This window comes from Triturus cristatus, chromosome 3_2 (assembly GCF_964204655.1).
Source record: "Triturus cristatus chromosome 3_2, aTriCri1.1, whole genome shotgun sequence".
NCBI lineage: Eukaryota > Metazoa > Chordata > Amphibia > Caudata > Salamandridae > Triturus > Triturus cristatus.
In genome coordinates this window covers 411,698,226-411,716,788 of record NC_140584.1, presented here as the reverse complement: position 1 = coordinate 411,716,788, position 18,563 = coordinate 411,698,226, and the positions used below count along the sequence as shown (strand labels likewise).

General features: G+C 46.7%; 1 protein-coding gene across 4 annotated transcripts in view; it reads right to left on the bottom strand.

The window, feature by feature from the left end:
* Positions 1–11,009: 11,009 nt before the first annotated feature.
* Positions 11,010–18,563, bottom strand: part of CLSPN (claspin) — a 413,699-nt gene continuing 406,145 nt past the window's right edge. For all 4 annotated transcript variants that reach the window (XM_085647976.1, XM_085647975.1, XM_085647977.1 and 1 more), the window contains exon 25: positions 11,010–13,387. In XM_085647976.1, the coding sequence (XP_085504102.1) occupies positions 13,277–13,387 (111 nt within the window). In that variant the 3' untranslated portion in view covers positions 11,010–13,276. The remainder of the gene's footprint in view (positions 13,388–18,563) is intronic.

Sequence of the window (18,563 nt, the reverse complement as noted above, 5' to 3'; positions counted from 1 at the left end):
CGCAGAATAGGAGAGGAAGGGCAGGCCGTGAAGGAATCTGCGGCTAGAATCGTCTCTACAAGATACATCGTTACCGAAGGTAAGTAACTCTTACATCTGAGAGACTACTAGCCGCAGATTCCTTCACGTAGAATAGATACCCTAGCAATACCCCCTGGGAAGAAGGGTCTGCGAAAGGACCCCACCAGCCAATGCAGAGCAGAGGGCCCCACAGGGGACCAGATCTGTGGACCAGGTAGAACCTCGCCCCTGCCAGGCCAAGGGAACCCCCACAAGCAGAACCCCACCGACCCCAATGGGACGTAGGAGGGAAAGAAGGCTGAAGAGGCTCGTACACTCACAGCAGAGGAACCAAGGGCAAGGACGGAGAGGCTGAAGCACCCCACTCACCCATAAGGCAACATAGCTTCCACCGAATGCCAAGACAGGAAGACGGAAGAAGAAGAAAAAGAAGAAGCCTAGAGGGCCCAAGGAAACTAAGGAGAAGGAGAGCCCATTCCAGATGGAGAGCAGCCTGCCAGCCAGAACAATGCCGGCAGTCAAGGCCAGAAGAACAGCCCGAGGCCCCAGGAAGGCCAAGTAGGCAACGCCTGGCAAGGGAGAACACAGGGACATCCCAGACCACAGAACGGGAGCAGGGAGAGGAGGAGAGGCCCGGGCCACCACCACGAGTGGCCACGCACTCTACCTCAGAAAGCAAAAGCAACCTACGTAAACACCATGGAGAACAGGTACCCGAAGGCGACCAGAACCCTCCAGCAGAGCGCAACCCATAGGACAGCTACACTAACCCCACATAGGGCACGTGAAGTCCCAAGATATGGGAACCCTCTTTGGAAGAACTTCCGCAGCAGAGGAAGAAACAAAAGAACCACGGTGGAAAAAAAGCACCCCCGCTAAAGGCTTGACAGCAGCCCAAGCAAAGCAGAAGGCCCAAGTCTGCGCAACAACTCCTGCAGAACTCACAACAACAAAAGGGCCATCCAGCAGCCAACAATGCCAAAGTCCCAAGGAAGGACGTAAACGGCCAGAAAAACATACTCCACAAACATAACAGCTGGCCTAAGAAGGCCTAGAAGCAACCCTAACTCAGAAGTCACTGAGGAGGGGAAGGAGGAGGACGGAGCCCTGCCAAGAGCCTCTGGATGGCAGAGTCGGCCGGGGCATGAAACAGACTGCCATCAAATGGGAGATCAATGAGCCTCTCCCGAATATTTTCGGGGAAGACGCCGTCCCGAAGTCAAGCATGGCGACTGAGAGCGACCGAGGAAGCCATGGCCCGACCCAGCGCCTCAGACGTCCAGAGCAGAGCGGAGAATAAACGCCGCAAGCTCCCGGCCATCCAATGCATGGTGTCGCAAATCCACCTGAGCAGACTCCTGGGACGCTGCAGACCCCAGAGACATAGGCGAGTCCCACCAACAGGAGGAGGCCCTAGCCAGCACACACAAGGTGTTAAGGGCCCACAGGGCTGCGCTTGTCAATGCGAAAATGTTGCGTCCCCAAGTGTCCAGCCAGCGGGCCTCTCTGTACGGCAGAGCCAACAGGGGCGGCAGGGAGGGAAAAGCAGTCCGCAGAAGGGGGCTGGCGGCTGAGGGGTGAATGGACATTCACGCCGGGTCATGCGGCGTCGGAAGGTGCCGATGCAGAAGATGCGGAGGCACCGGGTCCCAGGAGGCAGGACGCCTCCTAGCCCCCGTCCAGGCACAAAAGGAGCAAACCTTCAAAGGGAAGTAAGATTTCCCTCCCACCAGAGCCCTGGTGGAGGACCTCCAACAGATGGTCCGCCGGAAAGTGAGCCACCAGGTCACCCATGCGTAGGATGCCCACAGCCGTGGACACCGCGTGAGCGAATGCCGCACCTGCATCCGTAAGGGCCCCGCTGTGGAGAAAGCAGCTCCTCTGTGGGGGATGGCTGCAAACTAAGGCAGCCATCCCCGAGGCCAAGCGGGGCGGGCAAGGGTCAGACCTGGAAGTCAGGAGAGGCCGAAGAATGAGTGACCTGCCGCTCTTCCGACGAACACCCCTGCCTCAGGAAGGGCGGGGAGCCGCCCTTCGATGCCAGTGTAAAGGACACCACACGGCGACCAGTCTCCGGGGAGGACGATACCAATATGCAGCTTGCCTCTGGAGAAGGAGCGTCCGAAGACGAATCCGCGGTACGACCCCTGCACGGATCCATAGAGTCGGCTGCTTGAGGGAGGACATCGGGCAAGGAACCTCCAAATCACCCCGCACCGGAGACCTGAGTAGCGCTGGAGCCGCACTGGCCCTGGAGCGGCACCGGCCTGACCCCCGCCGAGGCAACCACCTGCATGGGGAAACGGGACGGGCCCGGGGAGGGGCCCGAAGCCCTCCGCGGCCCAGAAGGAGGCGAAGGTCGCCCAGCAACCCCTGTGGCGGCGCCATGGACGATACAACCTCCGACTCGCTCTCCAACGAGGCAGCCGCCTGTGAGGAGGTACGAAAGGGGCCCGGAGAGGGACGAGGGGTCCTCCTTTGACCCTGAGCGGGACGAGAACCACCGACCTCTGTGGCTCCGCACGGTCCATCGCGGCGTCACCTCGGCGCCGGGTCTTATGTGACCTCGCTGACGTCACGTATGACGCCTGGGCGGAATTGCGTGATGTCGCCCCGGCGCGTAGGGATGCTGTGGCAAAAAGTTTCCGGATCCAGTCTCATGCCTGGGGATAATTCTACGTGAAGGAATCTGCGGCTAGTAGTCTATCTGATCCAGTATTTATGGAACCATAGTTTATAAATAGGCGGTCTGAATTTCTCAAGGCCTACATCTTGTCCAAATAGAATTTCAGAACCCTCTTCAGGTCTAGTGAATGGAGGGACCTCTCTGGAGGGTTTGGGAAATAATGTGGGGAGAGGGATAGCCTGATTAATATGGAAATCTGAGACCACTTTAGGTAGGAAGCTCAGGTGGGTTCTTAAAACCACTTTGTTTGCATGAAAAACTATATATGGCTCTTTACAACACAAGGCCTGGATCTCACTAACCCTGCGGGCAGAGGTGAAGGCCACTAAAAAAGTGGCCTTCCATGACAAGTGCTGCAGAGAAGCTCTGTGAATAGTAAGTAAGTAATTCTTTATTGCTCAGTTAATTAAATCCATTGCAATCAGCTACATATAATACATGTAAACAACCTTAAAATACAAGTTTTTATAAATCAGTTTGTTAAAATTTAATTAAAAAAAAATAATAAAACAGCGCAAAATTTCATAAGGCTAAAAAAGTGCATTCTAAATGGAAAAAAAAAAAAGTTAAGCGTCTTTGGCACTGTCCAAGGAAACAGATAAAAATAGAACGTTATATGCCCAAAGTGTCTATATTAAAATGTTCACACCTGCAGGTTATTGGGGCAGGTTTAAGCAACACCATCAGTTAGGCGGGACGGTCAAAAAAAAAAAAATGGGCCTTCAAGGGAGGCTTGTAACTGGTTGCAGACAGGTCTGCAGTTTTGTAGCGTTGTAACCAGTCCTCAGTAACGGAGATGTGCAGACTTACTTTAAGAAACGAATAGTTTGAAATACAAATTTTTCTTATTTTTTTGTTTTTTTTTATGAATTAAAGTTGGTACTGCCTAAGTATCCGGACACACAGCTTGTACTGTTTGATGACAAATGACGTTTCTTTCGAGGCTTTAACATGGAGAGGGTTGTTCCGGTCGTTGCCGAGTGGGACGGTTGGGCTCAAATGTTTGATGGGTTTACTTCGTCCAGTCTCTCCCTTCTGGCGTTCTGCTTTTTTCCCGCTTTTTCCAGAAATTTGACGAGATGACTTATTAGTTGGATATTTTTCCGGTCAAAGCATGCTTTGACCGCCTGCCGACATGTTCTCATTCCCAATTTCTTTAGTATTGCTTTTAAATGGAGTCTGCGCTCCTTTGCCAGTCTATTACAAATGCATATTAGGTGAAGGATATCCTCTTTTGGGTCCCCGCATAGCCGACAATTTGTTATCGTTTGGGTTAGTTTCCACGGGGGAAGGTGGTATTGTGATGGAAGAATCCCCAGCTGCAGTCGTATGAACTTCTCCTTTGTAATACGTGTATAACCAACTCCTAGGTAGCTTTGGCAGGCGCTGCTCGTGTAATTTTGGATGAGAATCCAGCCGTGAGCCCTGTTAGCTAGTGTTGCTTTATCTTCCACTAGCGAAATTATCTTTACAGATTTATTAACTAATCGTTTGAAGATATTATGAGAACCAATGCTCTTCCAGGCTTCTTGTAATTTCAAGGAGTCTATCGAGTGCTTTAGATAATTTGCAGCTGCACACGTATTTTTTCTTTCTAACTCCTTCTAGAGATGGTGATTCAAGCTTGAGACTTCGGCTCCCTGTATTTTATGCCAGCTTTTGGCGTAAGCGCCCATTCTTTCTACTCTTTGATTCCTCAGGCCAAATTCAAGCCTTATTTGTGCCTGCGAGGTATAATTAGGCAGGTTGAATATCATTCGCATTGCCCTTGCTATTATGTAGTCCAATATCTGCGCGTCCCTCCCTCTGAGGCATTCTCTCCCGTAAGTAATGGCCGGTGTTAATTTTGCTATGATCACTTGTAATAATGGCGTAAAGCTGCGACCAACAGCTTTCTTTTTAAGATTCCTCAGTGCGACAGCTATTGTGGTTCCTCTCTTTTGCGTTGCTTCTTTCTGTGGTTGGAATGTCCCTTTTCTGTCAATGATTACACCCAGATATTTGTATTCCTCCACAGTTTCCAGTGTTAGCCCTCCTATTTGCCAGCAAAACTTGGGTGAAGACGTCTTTGCGTTTATTCTCATGGCTTTTGTTTTTGAGAGGTTAATACTGAGACCATTCGTTGCCGAATAATTAAATGTTGTGTCGATTAGAAGTTGTAGCTCTATTGGCGTGCGGCTAATAAGCACGATGTCGTCTGCATACATCAAGTTCGAGAGGTTGAGTCCTCCTAAGTTTGGGGCATGCGCGTTACTTTCGTCTAGCTTCTGTGAGAGATCTGACATGAAGATGTTAACCACTTGAGTGCCCATGACGAGCTGGTCTCGTCATGGGCCGCGGTTGCGCTGTGCCCATGACGAGACCAGCTCGTCATAAACCCCGCCCGCTAATGCAACGGCCGGCACAGGGCGGGGAAAGGGGCGGGCACTCAAGGGGTTAAAAAGGGTTAGAGCTAGCACACAACCTTGTTTGAGGCCCTTGGTCGTCCGTATTTTCCTTGACAGGCAGTCGCCTGATCCCAGCTTAATTTGTATCCACGTATCCGTATGTAATAACATCAGTTGTGCTAGTAGGGTTGATGGTATTTTCCTGTTGGCCAGCTTTCTATTGATGTTGTCGAAAGCTGAAGTAAAATCGATGAAACATACGAGAAGAGGGAGGTTGGAGAGTTTGACAGCGTCTATTAGAAGTGATACAGCCAGAATGTTTGTCGTCGTTCCCATTTGTTTCCGAAATCCTGTCTGGGTAATGGGCATCACAGCATTTTCATTCGCCCATTCTGTGAGCTCCTCTAGTAGCAGGCCAGCGTAATATTTGGCCTCGTTATCGATTAAGGCAACCAATCTGTAGTTTTTCGGACCATTTATGTTGCCTTTCTTGTGAATTGGAGCTATTATTGAGCCTTTCCATGAGTCAGGAATTATTTTGGTTTCTATAATCTGTTTGTAGAGTGGAGCTAACGCCGCTGCCCAGTATTCCGGGTTTTGTTTGTACAGAATGGGGGGGATTCCGTTAGGGCCCGGTGCCCCCTCTGTCTTACCTTTCGCTATCCTACTTATGATTTGTTTTCCTGTGAAGACCAGTGTTGTTGTCTCTACTGTTGGGGAGCAATCTAGGGTTTTTCTGTCAAATTCTGGTGCCCTAGTCATTGTGTTTTTTGGAGCCGTATTAAAGTGGAGCAAAAGGTAATCATGCCAAGCTTCTTCAGTAAGATGAGAGTTGATGCAGGGTCTTCTTGAGGTCTGCAGGTTGTTCACAGTTTTCCAGAATCTTCCACTAGTGTGATTTCCCTTAGCATCGTGGAGTAACTTAGCCCATAACTCATCCTCTGCTTCCCTTTTTAAGTTCCAAATCTGTTTCTTTTTGGTGCTTTTAAGTTTTTGCAGTTTCTTTTGGACAACATTGTCCGGTCCTTCTCGGTGTAATTGCCTCAGTAGTTTGTTAATATTTCTCTTGAGGAGCTTTAGATTGATGTTTCGTTTTATTAACTTGTCGTGACCTTCCATAGTATGAGATCCATTTTTGTGGCTTTGTTGGTTTTGGGCTTCTGTTGTTGTGGGGAACTTTGATTTCCTTGTATGTGCAGTCCCAATGCTGCTGGTAAATAGCTCCCATCGGCTTAAGTTGTCTATCTGAGTTGTAGTGCATTTTTCCCAGTTTTTTCGCTTCCTTCTCAAAGCCTTCCAAATTATGCGTATTGCATTTTATTCTTTTGTGTAAGACCGAAAGTGAGGCTTCCAGGTTTACTGCTGGCAGGGTAACCGCTACCCCGTAAGTGTTAAGGGTAATCTCTTGCGGTAAGTGGTCGCTGGCTGTCATTGATCCTATTCGACTGTCCAAGACTTTGCCGAAAAATTGTAGAGATGAGAATGTAAAATCTATGGTTGAGCTTACATTATGATTATGAAAAGTAGCTGCCAGGGTGCTATCGTTTGTGAAGCGGCCATTTAAAGCTGCAAGATTAAGATGTTCTAAATCCTTTAGGCTATCCCTTGACAGCCTGTTATGTTTGCCCCATTTGCTTGCCTCCTGTTTTGATATGCCCCATGCCAGAAACTGCTCTTCTAGCAGTGAGTCCCTTGTCTGGGGCCCTCCAAGGTACATGTTAAAGTCCCCAGTTACTATGAGGTTAGATGCTGTTCTCTCTGACAGTATTTGTCACTTCTCCTATCAGTAGTTTTATCCCAGCTTTTTTCTCTTGAGGATGCAAGTATACATTTAGCAATGTTAGCTTTTGTTTTTGGTCTTTTCCCCCCTAAGTTCAGCTCTATTATTTTTATACTGTTATTGCCTAGCTGTTTAGCGTCTTTGTTTTTTATTTCGTTGATACTCTTGATTGAAGTGTATATTGTTTGGCCTCCTTTTAAGTGGTCATATTTGGCCTTTCTTATGGCTGGTAGATGATATGCTTTAAAGCCCTGTAATTGACACGGTTTATCTGACCAGGTCTCTTGAAGAGCAATTATGTCGAATTTTTGAAAGTAAAGTAAAAGCTGAGTGTCGTTAACTTTATTCCCTAAACCGTTTATATTCCAAACACATATTCTTAATTGATGTTTTGTTGTGGTATTTCGTTGCATGTTTTGTCATGTCTTCGAGGCCCTTGTATTAATGGTCCTTGCTATCCAGTTCCAATCCTTTTGACGACAAGATCCTTGAGCTTGCCTTGGGCTCAATGAGTTGGTGTCCGTCTGAGATTGAAGAACTTCAATTCCCCTTCAGGACGCTTTCAGTTTTAGTTATTTTTTTGTTTATTTTGGAAGCTACAGTCCTCTCTCTCTCTTTGTGTGCCTGACTTAGTGGATCTGGATACCCTATGTTTCCCTGTCTTTTTAGGCGTATCCCCCATGCTTGGAAGCACGGTTCCATCTCCATGATTCTTTCTGCTGTTTCCTGCGTGGTCCATGTTGTTTTGTTGACCTCATGATCTGACAGGTAGTTATAGTGTGCAAACTGCACGGATTCTAGGTCATTTGTGCTAATGTCCCTCAGGTTACTGATAGTGGATATTAAGCGTAGAATATTACCTCGGTTGAGGATGTCCCCTCTGCCTCTTGACTTGTACTCCGGGATGAGTAAAATTGTACCACTTTCGGCTCCCTCCCGCCTGTGGTCCCGTTGTTTATGTTCTTCTGTGACTGGATTGACCAGTGACCCGTCGGATCTCTTTCCGAATGATGGCTCTTCTACCCACACGTCTCGATCATCCGTATCTTCTACTGACAAAGGTCCCTGTGTCAGTAGGGCTCCCTTGATTCCAGCTAGCGACGTTCCCAGCCTTTTTCTTTTTAAGGGATCCGTACAGTGTGCCAACTTTTTGTCATTATTATGCTTAATTTTTCGATGAGTAGTTTCTGTTTGGTGCTTGCTATTCGTACCTTCGCCTGTGCAATTGGTGTTCAGACTTTGTACTGCTGCTTCTTTTTCTTCTGTAGTCGAGGTTACTGCTTTAAAGAATGCTTTTATGTTACTGGTCTTGTTTCTCCCTTCCCTTTTTTGTTTTCGTCCTCTTTTGTTTCCTGAGTTTTTCCGGGCTTCCTTTCCCCATACTTTGGCCGTGAGGACTTTGGTGAATGGTGATTTCTGGAACCTTCCCCTGTTGCCCCGGCTTATGCCTGGGCTGTGTGGTCGATTGCTCGAAGCAATCCCTTCTTTGTATTTCTGTGGGCATCTTTGAGAGTTTTCCTGCAACAGCGGCGTAGGATTAGTTTTTAATTTTTTCCATGCTATTTGGACTAATTGGGTCTCCCCCACTCCTAAGACTGCAGGGATCATATCCCCTATCCGCCATATTTAAGCACCCTGGCTGTTCACGTTTCTGGCTAAAGTGTGGCTTTGTTGGTGCGTTCACAATACCCGATTTGGCTTCTTTTTTAGCATTGTCAGTTGTCTTTTTTAAGTCCGACAGAATGCCCCCCAGTAATTGAGAAGCTCTGTGAATAGGCTCAAAAGGAGCACCCACCAATTTAGCCAGAATTATGTTGAGCTACCAAGGTGGAGATTGAGATCGGATCGGTGGGTAAACCTTTTTTTATCACCTCAAGAAAATCCTTAACCGCAGGAATTTAGAAAAAGGAAACTTGTGTAGGGGACTTTCTGTATGCAGTGATAGCTGCTAGATGAACCCTTATAGAGGAAAACTGAAGGCCAGATTTGGCCAAATGTAGCAAATACGGTAAGATCACCAGCCGGGATTGGTGTAAAGGCGTATAGTAATGTCTGAGACCATGCCATCAAAGAAGCATTCCCCCAGGGAAGCACCCACGTAGTGGATCTTTTGGGTCGGATTGAAAGTAGACTCTGTAGTTGCCTGTAGGCCCAGCTTGCTCAGTAGTTGAAGGCAGTATGAGGGATGGCTGAAGCAGAGTGGGTGACTAGCTCTTCAGGAGCCAGTCATCCAGGTAAGGATATATGAATATCCTAAGTTTGCAAAGAAAAGCTGTCACCACTGCCATGCATTTAGAAAAAGTTTGGGGAGCTGATTTGAACCCAAATGGGAGAACCTTGAATTGGAAATGTTGGAGAGCCACTTGAAATCACAGCTATATCAGATGTTTCTTGGACACCAGAACATGAAAGTAGGCGACCTGCAGGTCTATAGAACACATCCAGTCCCCTTGGTGTAGATGAGGAAAGATTTGGTGCAGCACTAACATCCAAAATTCTTTTGAGGATGAATTGGTTTAAAAACCTTAAGGTCGAGTATTGGTCTGTATTCTAAGGTAGGGCCTTTTTTCTGTATCAGAACATTTTGAGTATATATTTCTTGTCTTCTTTGTGAAGCTAGGACTGTTTCTAAGGCATCTTTCTGCAGAAGACAGTTCACCTCCGCTTGCAACAAGTGGCGTCTTTGGAGAACTTTTTGTCGCGGGGGTACTGATGGAGGTTGGGATTTGAATCTGGGCAAATAGCCATTCTGCACAATATTCAGCACCCACTTGTCCTTTGTTATTTTCTTCCACTCTTCCAGATGAAACATAATAAAGATTAAATAAAACCAATTTCTGACAAGAAATAATGAAAAACTGACGAGCTCCATTATCCTCACTGAAGGAGCCAGAAAAAAGTATTGACCTAACTGTCACCTGTGGTGCATGATGGGAGCAGGGAGCTCCTGGAGGTCCTTAAGACACGGTGTCCAGGTTCTTGGAATTTGTAAAGGCAGGGTGCCAGTTTTTTAGTACTGTGTTTTTTCATCTATGCAGCATATGAGCTTATTGCCTTCTATTACTTGCCTTTTTCTCTGAAGATAAAGGGCTGTGTTGGAACACTATTGGAGTGTATGTTCTCTGTTACAGTATTTATATGTGAGATTATTTTCTTTTAATGAAAAACCCATTTAATTTTGGCATATTAGCCTATTTGAAGTATAACAGGCTGCATGTTAATATATGTATACATGTATGTTTTGGAGGTACTCTGTACTATCTTACCTAAACATACATATGTATTTTTGTATGTACTCCTGGGTCCCGCATGTGGGCGGGGATTATTCAGTGCTTATGACTTTGAGGAGTATCCCCTGGAAGACAATTGCATGTTTTGTTTTCGCGCCTTTACTGGTTTTTGCTACACTTTAATTTGGGATGATCTGGCATGTATAAAATTTCCCCATCACACTGAGGGATATATACATTCTGCATGCCAATAGGGAATATAAGTAGCCACTAAATGGATTTCAATCAGAAGACATGATTTTTAGCTAAGTTGGACATATGACTAACTTTTGTAAGCAATGTTTGGGCAAAAGTATGTCAATGTCATTGAGGGATTAGGTGACTATACAGGGCTTGGTGGTAGTTTTTCTGTTTTTGCCCTGATGAAGTCATAGGGAATACCCTAAGATGACGAAACATGTGTCGTCTTAGGCATAAATCAAGTTAATCAAAACAAGAGGCAGAGCAGCGAAAACGAAATCATCTAATAAGAGAAAGCCAATTTTGAGTTTTGATTACATATTGTACTATTATATGTATTTTGTAGTGTGTGCCTTAAAGTTATACAATACGTTTTCTTATATGATGTTCCACAACAAAACATGCCTTGCCCCAGTGCTGCTCAATGGCAGGTGTAACTAGCGGAGGTCTCTGGTTGCTCTGATGACTGTACGAGCTTAAAACAATTGGGGAAAAGCAGATGACAGAATTATGACCATATGTGAAGTGTTCTTTACTATTTCATCTAAATGGAAAGCCAATGAGTTCTATTTGGTCAGAAAAAAATCAGGAACTGCTGAGTTTACAGCCTGCTGAGATTATAGGGTTTCTTAATAAATTAAAAGACCAACACAGCTTCTCCAGTGTCCGTGAAAAACACATTTATTTATAAAAATGCACAATGTACAAAAACAAGTCATTGATAAAATACATTTACATTAAAATTTTGGTACGAAAAATTACAAAATTACAAATGTACATCTGCCAGTCACCCACCGAATAATATCAGTCATTTCAACGTTTGGTAAAAGGATGAAGAAAAAGGGTACATTGAGAGACAGGATTTTAAAACAGTCTCTAACTTAAGGGATTTCCAAAGATTGTACCGGTGTTTTCCCACTGGCAAAATAATTACAAAGATTACAATGCAGACACTTTAATTGTGAGAATGCCCTGTGCACAGACTGCCTATGTTCCCCCTTGACCATGTATTTCCAACAAAGTTGCAACCAAATGTGACAGAGGAACAACAGTAGAACAAACAAATGTGGCTGTTTGAATGAGATTAGAGCTTTGAATCCAAAAGCAGTCCATTTCACTGTAAACCCCAGTGATGTAAACATTACCCTACAGAGGCAGTTTGCATAGCCAGAAGTGATGTGCTACGTTAAAGTTCCATGACATAGATGTTTCAGTATAAAAATGCAAAAAAGTGCATCTACTAAAACAAAGAAGTACTAGGCACAATGCATTATTGCCAGAGCACTAGGAGACAAATCAAATAAGGACATTTTATTTTAAAAAGTGTACGAGTGATGTCTTGAGTTTCACCACCAACATCTTAGAGTGGTCCAAAGACAATGTTCTCTATGGTAGGAGAGGGATACATCCTTTGACAAAACAAGGAAAACCTACCAAATGTCAGGCAATTCTAGAATAAAAATCTCAATGGCATCAAACTAAACTCCAACATACACAAAGGTAAACACACAAGTCCCAGAAATCAGCAGCAGCATCATTTAAGAAAATGTGTATCCTGTCCTCGCTCAGCTAAGTCCTTCTGGCAACCTTCAGTAAACAACTAGTTGGTTACTTCCCCAATACACAATAGTGCTATATGTGTCTATAAATCATCTGTTAACTGAACTGCGTCTAATGCTAGTTTTAAATTACTTCCATTAGTTAAACTTCAGAGGTCCTGCACCCACAACAATGTATATACGAACAGCAACCACAATAGGCATAATCCAGGTTTATGATTCTCAAGTTCATAAAGGTATAGGTCTTAGCTTCAACTATTACATAAATAAAGATACCAGCTGCAGTTTGAAAAACTAGAAACGATCGTACTCTCCACCAAAAATCAGTGCTCCAATATATACTGAGAATACAACGAAGTTAATAAGGACAAAAAGGAAGCTTGTCGTTGTAGACTGAGGTAGCTGAAAATTATAAACAAGGATGTTATTGTTGTGTAACAACTGATAGGCACCACTTGCACAGGAGTCTTTAGATAGGTCTTTCTTGAGGGTTGGAGGAATCTCATGTGTGGACAACCATTCATTTTGCAAAGAATACATACTAGTAATCGTGAAACGGAAAAGTAGGAAACTAAAGAGGAGTCAAAAATCACAGTTTGAAGGAACACATTTTTCAATTGAGACTTTGTAACGACATGTGTTTATGCCTTTCTTCCTTGTTTCATCTCCCAACCCCTATTTACCACTAATAAAAGGTAGGGCGGTTTGGTTAAAGTGCTCCACTCATGTCTAGCAGGGCCAGCAAACAAAGCAAATGATGCTTGTCAAGTTTCAGCCCAGTATCATGACCATCTTGGAACCTGGTTCTGCAGTCCAAGACAGTACTTGATATGCTGGAAATCAGCAGTATTTCGTTAACAAAAAAAAAAAAAAAAAAAGTCCAACCGAAGCAATCAAAAAGTGCTTTATTTCCCAAACCAAATGCCGGCAAAAATTCCACGTGAACCTTATTTAACATGTTGGAAGGGAAAACACTCCTCTGTGCTTGGTAGTTACCATTGCTTAAAGAACTACTTTGTCTGGTGAGCTTGCACAAACCTTGTGGGTGAAGTAAAGCGGCGATCTTACACTACTAAGGTGGTGGACAAATTAGCATCAACCACGAAATGTGGGCACCTAAAAAAAAAAAAAATCTGTTCACCTCCAAGGTAAGGCCTACAGGAATCCCTTTAAAGCAGCCCTGGCTCGCTCATTGAAGAGCGTAACCAAATTCATAGGTTTTAAAAAGTAAAACAAAAGAATTGAGTTTGCGCTTTCCAACACCTCTAGTGAATGGTCGTGAATCCCAGCTCCAAACCTATATAGTATTCCTCTAGCTTACACAATGCTTGTTTTAAGACTGTAGAATTGTCTTTTAAATAGTTCAGCAAGGATCAGCTCTCCAAGAATGGGAATATACTCCTAATATTTTTAGCTGTCGAAGGTTTTTCCAGTCTAGCACGTTTGGGAGATGGTGCTGCAATTGCTGATATTTTCTTGGACACCTGGAAGAAAAGAAAATGAAACACTGCAATGAAACCAGAAAGAACTTCTAGCAAAGAAACGAGCATTAAAACTTCCACAGAAGCTTTCAGTTTACGTACATCAATCGTTTAAGTATGCTTTCATAGATTTCCATAGCTTGTATCAGAATAGCCAGAAGTTAGAAAGAAAACACATTTTGTGTAATACATTGTAAAACTTTGCAGTGCCAATATCATCACAAGAAATACAAGTTACCAAAACACCAGTCAGTAAACATCATTAGATACAAAATGTGCGAAACCAATAACAGGAAGGCGGGTTAGAAGGGAAAGCTCACCGCTCACTGGAAGAAATTTCTCAGGACTGCCTGTCCCACTGCAGCATCACTACGCGTGGAAGAGCCCAAGCAGTAATGCCTCGTGAAAGTATGGGCACTGCTCCATGTAGCTGCCCTGCAAATGTCTTTGATCGGCACTCCAGCGAAGAGAGCTGCAGAAGAAGAAACAGATCTTGCAGAGTGCGCCCGGACCCGCCCTTCTAGGGGCTAACCGGCCGCTTGGTGACAGTACTGGATCGCGCTGGCAATCCATTGTGCAATCCCTTGCTTCGAAAGAGGGAAACCCTTGCGAGGGGCACTGTAAGCGACAAAGAGCTGTGTAGATCTTCTGAATTCCTTGGTGAGTTGAAGAGAACATTTTAAACACCTTTGAACATCCAATGAAAATGAATGAAGAGACCTTTCAGCTGGAGTTGCAGGTCTAGGAAAAAAGGATTTGAGAATGACTGGTTCATTCAAATAAAAGTCCGAAAGGACTGTCGGGATAAATTTTGGATTTGTCCTCCGAATCAAAGTGTCCTTTTTAAACTGTAAGAACGGATCCTTGATAGTGAGAGCGTGTAGTTCACCAACCCTCCTGGCGGATGTTAAAGCGAGAAGGAGGGCCACTTTCCAAGAGAGGAATTTAAGATCCACTCTATGAATTGGCTCAAAAGGCGGTCTCATGAGTTGGGTAAGGACTAAGTTGAGCTGCCACATAGGTGGTGGAGGTCTAACTGGTGGGAAAACTCTAAAAAGTCCTTTTAAAAATGGTTTCACGATTCTTGCCGACCAGAGGGAAGGGCCAGAAGATGTACGTCTGAATCTAGAGATAGCTGCCAGGTGCACTTTGATAGAGGAATGAGCGAGCCCTGATTTAGCCAAAGTCAAAATGTATGGCAAGATTTTTTTTTTTTTTTAAATTTTTTTTTTGAAAACCTTTATTGACAATTCAATAGAGAACAAGTATGGGCCTACAACCCCCCGGGGCCGGCCGCTAAGCAATCAGAGCACAAACAGGCAAGTGTAGACACAGGCAGCACATCGGGTAGCAGAATCGTGATGCTAATACTGTGAACAGCGTAGGTAGGGCACCAGGAGAAGAAGGTTTTCGTTTTATAATGAAACGAGGCAGAAGGATCAGGTGCCAGACAATTTTCAAACAGCAATTACAGGTATGCAGAGTAATAGACGTAAACGATTTACAGCAATCTATTAAGTCAATGGCGCAACACAAGAACATCAGGATGAGGAAGAATATCATAAGCAGTTGCGCCTGCAGTCCCCCGCCAGAACTCCCGGAGAGCACCCCGGAAATTGTGGTACACATGGAGCGGCAACGAGTCATAGCAAAGGAGGTGTATCACGCTGATCCCAGAAAAGAAAAACAAAAAGAATCAGAGAAGAAAAAGGAGGCCATGGAAAAAGAGATAAAAGACAAAAGAATCCCCTCCCCCAACCCCCCACCCTGCACCTCTGCAGATGAGTACGGCCCCCCCCCCCCCAGCAGTGTGCCTGTCGCCCTGGAACCAGACCCGAAATATAGGAGAATAGGGAAAAAGAAGTAGGAAAAGAACCCCACCAGACGGGGGGTAGAGAAAGTATTAATAAACTGGAGGAGGGCCTTCAAAACATACCCCCGGCTTCTCCCTCCCGCACGGTAAGTTTCCCCCAAAGTGAACAATAAACAGCACAAAAGCGATCTTCTCGGAGAAAGATGGGGAGCATTATGCACCTATTATGCTGTTAGCTATGCCAGGAGAGCACGCAACCCCTGAGCCCGCCCGTCCACTAGATGACCACCCCTGAAGGATCAGCCTTATCCCTGACCACTCTTTGGAATTCTGCCCATGCCTACCCCTCGACCCAGCACCATGTCCGACGTTCCAAGGTAGAGGATTGCCCAAAAACGTCCGAGAAGCGACGCACACAGGTGGGGTGGAAGTCTCTGAGCATCAACACAGTCCGCAGCGTGGAGAAACAGGCTTCCCAGTGCTGCCCCAGGATATGCACTGCACTCAAGGTCCAGGAAGGCAGAAGCAGCCAAAGCAGACAATAGTTGCTGGAGTTGTCCCTGGGTCGCAGGAGGGCACGTACGGGACGAGGCTACCACATCCCACTCAGGTCCAATGCCTCCAGGACAAATCAGGCCCTCAGCCGGACGAACACACTGTAGCATACTGGCCTGAGTGTCCGGCCGTGCACTAACCTCAGGGGTGGCCGCCAAAGTGTCCTCCTGTGCGCAGTGTGGGTAGTCCCTGTGTACATGCGGACAGGCGGGCCGCCATTGCCCCAGCGCCGACGCCACACCGTCGAGCTTACCCCCCAAGACCCCGACACCATGAATCAAGGAGGAGTGAAGAGCACCAAGGGCCTCGAGGAGGTCGCCGTACCCCAGCACAGCTCTCTGCGATCGCGCCGCCACACTCCCAAGAGTCGCACTCTCACAAGCCCGCTGCGACCCAGCGGACAGGATGGTAGGCTTCATCGCAACAAGATGGCCGCCAAGTATGCCCGACCCTCACCGGGGCCGGGACCCTGGGACAAGCGTCTCGATGGCCACGTCGCTGGTGACCGGGTTCCGGGGGCAGGCGAAAAGTTATCCGTTGCGTGGTCACGGGCAATAGTCGTCCCCACTACGGACCCGCTCCCGTAAAAATCCGGGGGCGGCCCGCAATGATCAGGGCAGGATAAGGGCGGCGGCCGGGCAGCCCACCATCAAAGGCAGGGGCAGCCACCGGAGGATCTGAGAAGTGCACCCACGGGCATGCACTCGGTCCGCTACACTTGACAGGAGAAACGACCACGACGAAATGTAGGCCGAGTTTGGCACCGCTCCGGTGGACCGCCTCCGCCCAGTCACAACAGGCCGCTGTTGTTGAACTGCCACCCGGCCACGGCGTCCACCTGAGGCCCCGGCTCCAGGGCCGCACAGGCCGCAAAGTTCTAATGAAAGTTTCTCCGGCGATACCGCAGCCAGAAACCTCGGAGTCACACAGTCGGGTGCCACTCTCCTTCAGAAACACGACCGCGTAGCACAGGTTGAGGATCTCGTGCAGGATATCCGTGCGGGATGAGGAGGTTCACGGAGCCGGGAGTCTACGCTGCCTTCCCGGTCGCCATCTTGGCTCCTCCCCTGTATGGCAAGATTTGATGAGGAGCAGAAGAGTAAGGATGAATGTTCTCTTGGCAGCACCACAGGCAGAAACGCTTCCCTTTCAAGCGAAAGGTCTTATTCGTACTTGGTGCTAGCACTTCTACTTCTTGTGGGATATTCAGGTTTTGAAATTCTCTGTGCTCAGGAGCCACGCTGTTAACTGAAGCGAGTCGGATCCGGATGTACCACTTGGCCCTGGGACATCGTCAACAGAGAGGGAATTGGACGCAGATGAATTGGACGATCCAGGGAGAGAAGCTCTCTAAACCAAAACTGGCGGGGCCACCAGAATCATCCTGCAGCGTTCCGCTTTGAGCTTCTTGGGTAGTCTTGGAATTAGTGGAATCAGAGGAAAAGCGTAAACAAAGGTGCCTGACCAGGCCATCGAAAGCGCATTTCCCCAATGATCCCTGATGGTGTTCCCTGCTTGCGAAGAGTCAGCATTTCTTGTTCTCTAGAGTGGCAAACAGGTCTATAGACGGAGTGCCCCAGAGATTGAAAATTCTTTCCAGAGTGCGCTGGTCTAATTCCCACTCTTGGCTCACAGATTTGAGATGACTTAGCATTCCCACTGTCTTGTTGAGGGCACCCGGAAGATGCTCCGCCGAAAAAGATCTGATGTTGGATAATCCACTCCCAAAGCTCCTGAGCTTCCTTGGATAGCAGACGAGACCTTGTACCACCCTGCTTTTTCACATAATGCATAGTCGTCGTGTTGTCCGTACGGACCAGGACGGTGGATCTTCGGATTCTCGGAAGGAAAGCCAGACGAATCGCTTTGAGCTCCAACAGGTTGATGTGGAGAAGGCGTTCCTCGGGCTGCCAGCAGACACTCACCTGAAGGTCTTGTAAGACTGCTCCCCAGCCTTCTAGAGGGGCGTCTGTTGTAAGTATTAGAGGAGCTGGAGTGACTGTGAAGGTGAGACCCTGAGAGATATTGTCTCTGATCGTCCACCAGGTGGCTGCCTCTTTCATAAGCTGATTTATCACTATTTTGACGTCGAAAGAGCCTTCTGCTTGGCGCCATTGCAAATCCAATTGCTCTTGGAGCGGGCTTATTTGTAGCCTGCAATGCCTAATTAAGGGAATGCAGGATGAGATCGATCCTAGAAGAGACATGTAAAGGCGAACAGACAGACCGTCTTGTTTGCAACCGACTGGCAGAAGTTATCAGTTTTTTCTGCCTTTCTTCTGATTGAAACACTTTGCAACAAGTTGTGTCCAGAATAGCACCTAGAAACGTGGCCGACCTGGACAGGCAGAGGACTGACTTTTCCTTGTTGAGCTGAAGTCCCAGGTGACTGAAGAGTTGAGTGCATCTTTCAACTGCTTCTGATGCTGCTTGAGAAGACGGTGCTCTCACCAACCAGTCGTCCAGGTAAGGAAAAACCTGTAGAGTCTGTTTTCTGAGAAACGCTGCGACTGGGGCTAAGACCTTCGTGAATATCCACGATGCGGATCGGAGTCTGAAAGGCAGGACCTTGCATTGGAAGTGGCTCTTGGCTACTGTAAAGCGTAAAAACTTCCTGTGGGCCGGGTGGATGGGAACATGGAAGTATGCATCCTCGAGATCCATGGTGGCCATGTAATCCCCTGGATTGAGGAGCCGCAAACTGTCCTCGAAAAGAGAGCTTTATGAGATAGGTGTTTAGCTCCCTCAGGTCTAAAATCGGGCGCCATTTTTCTACGGTTTTGGGAACGAGAAAGAACAGGGAATAGAATC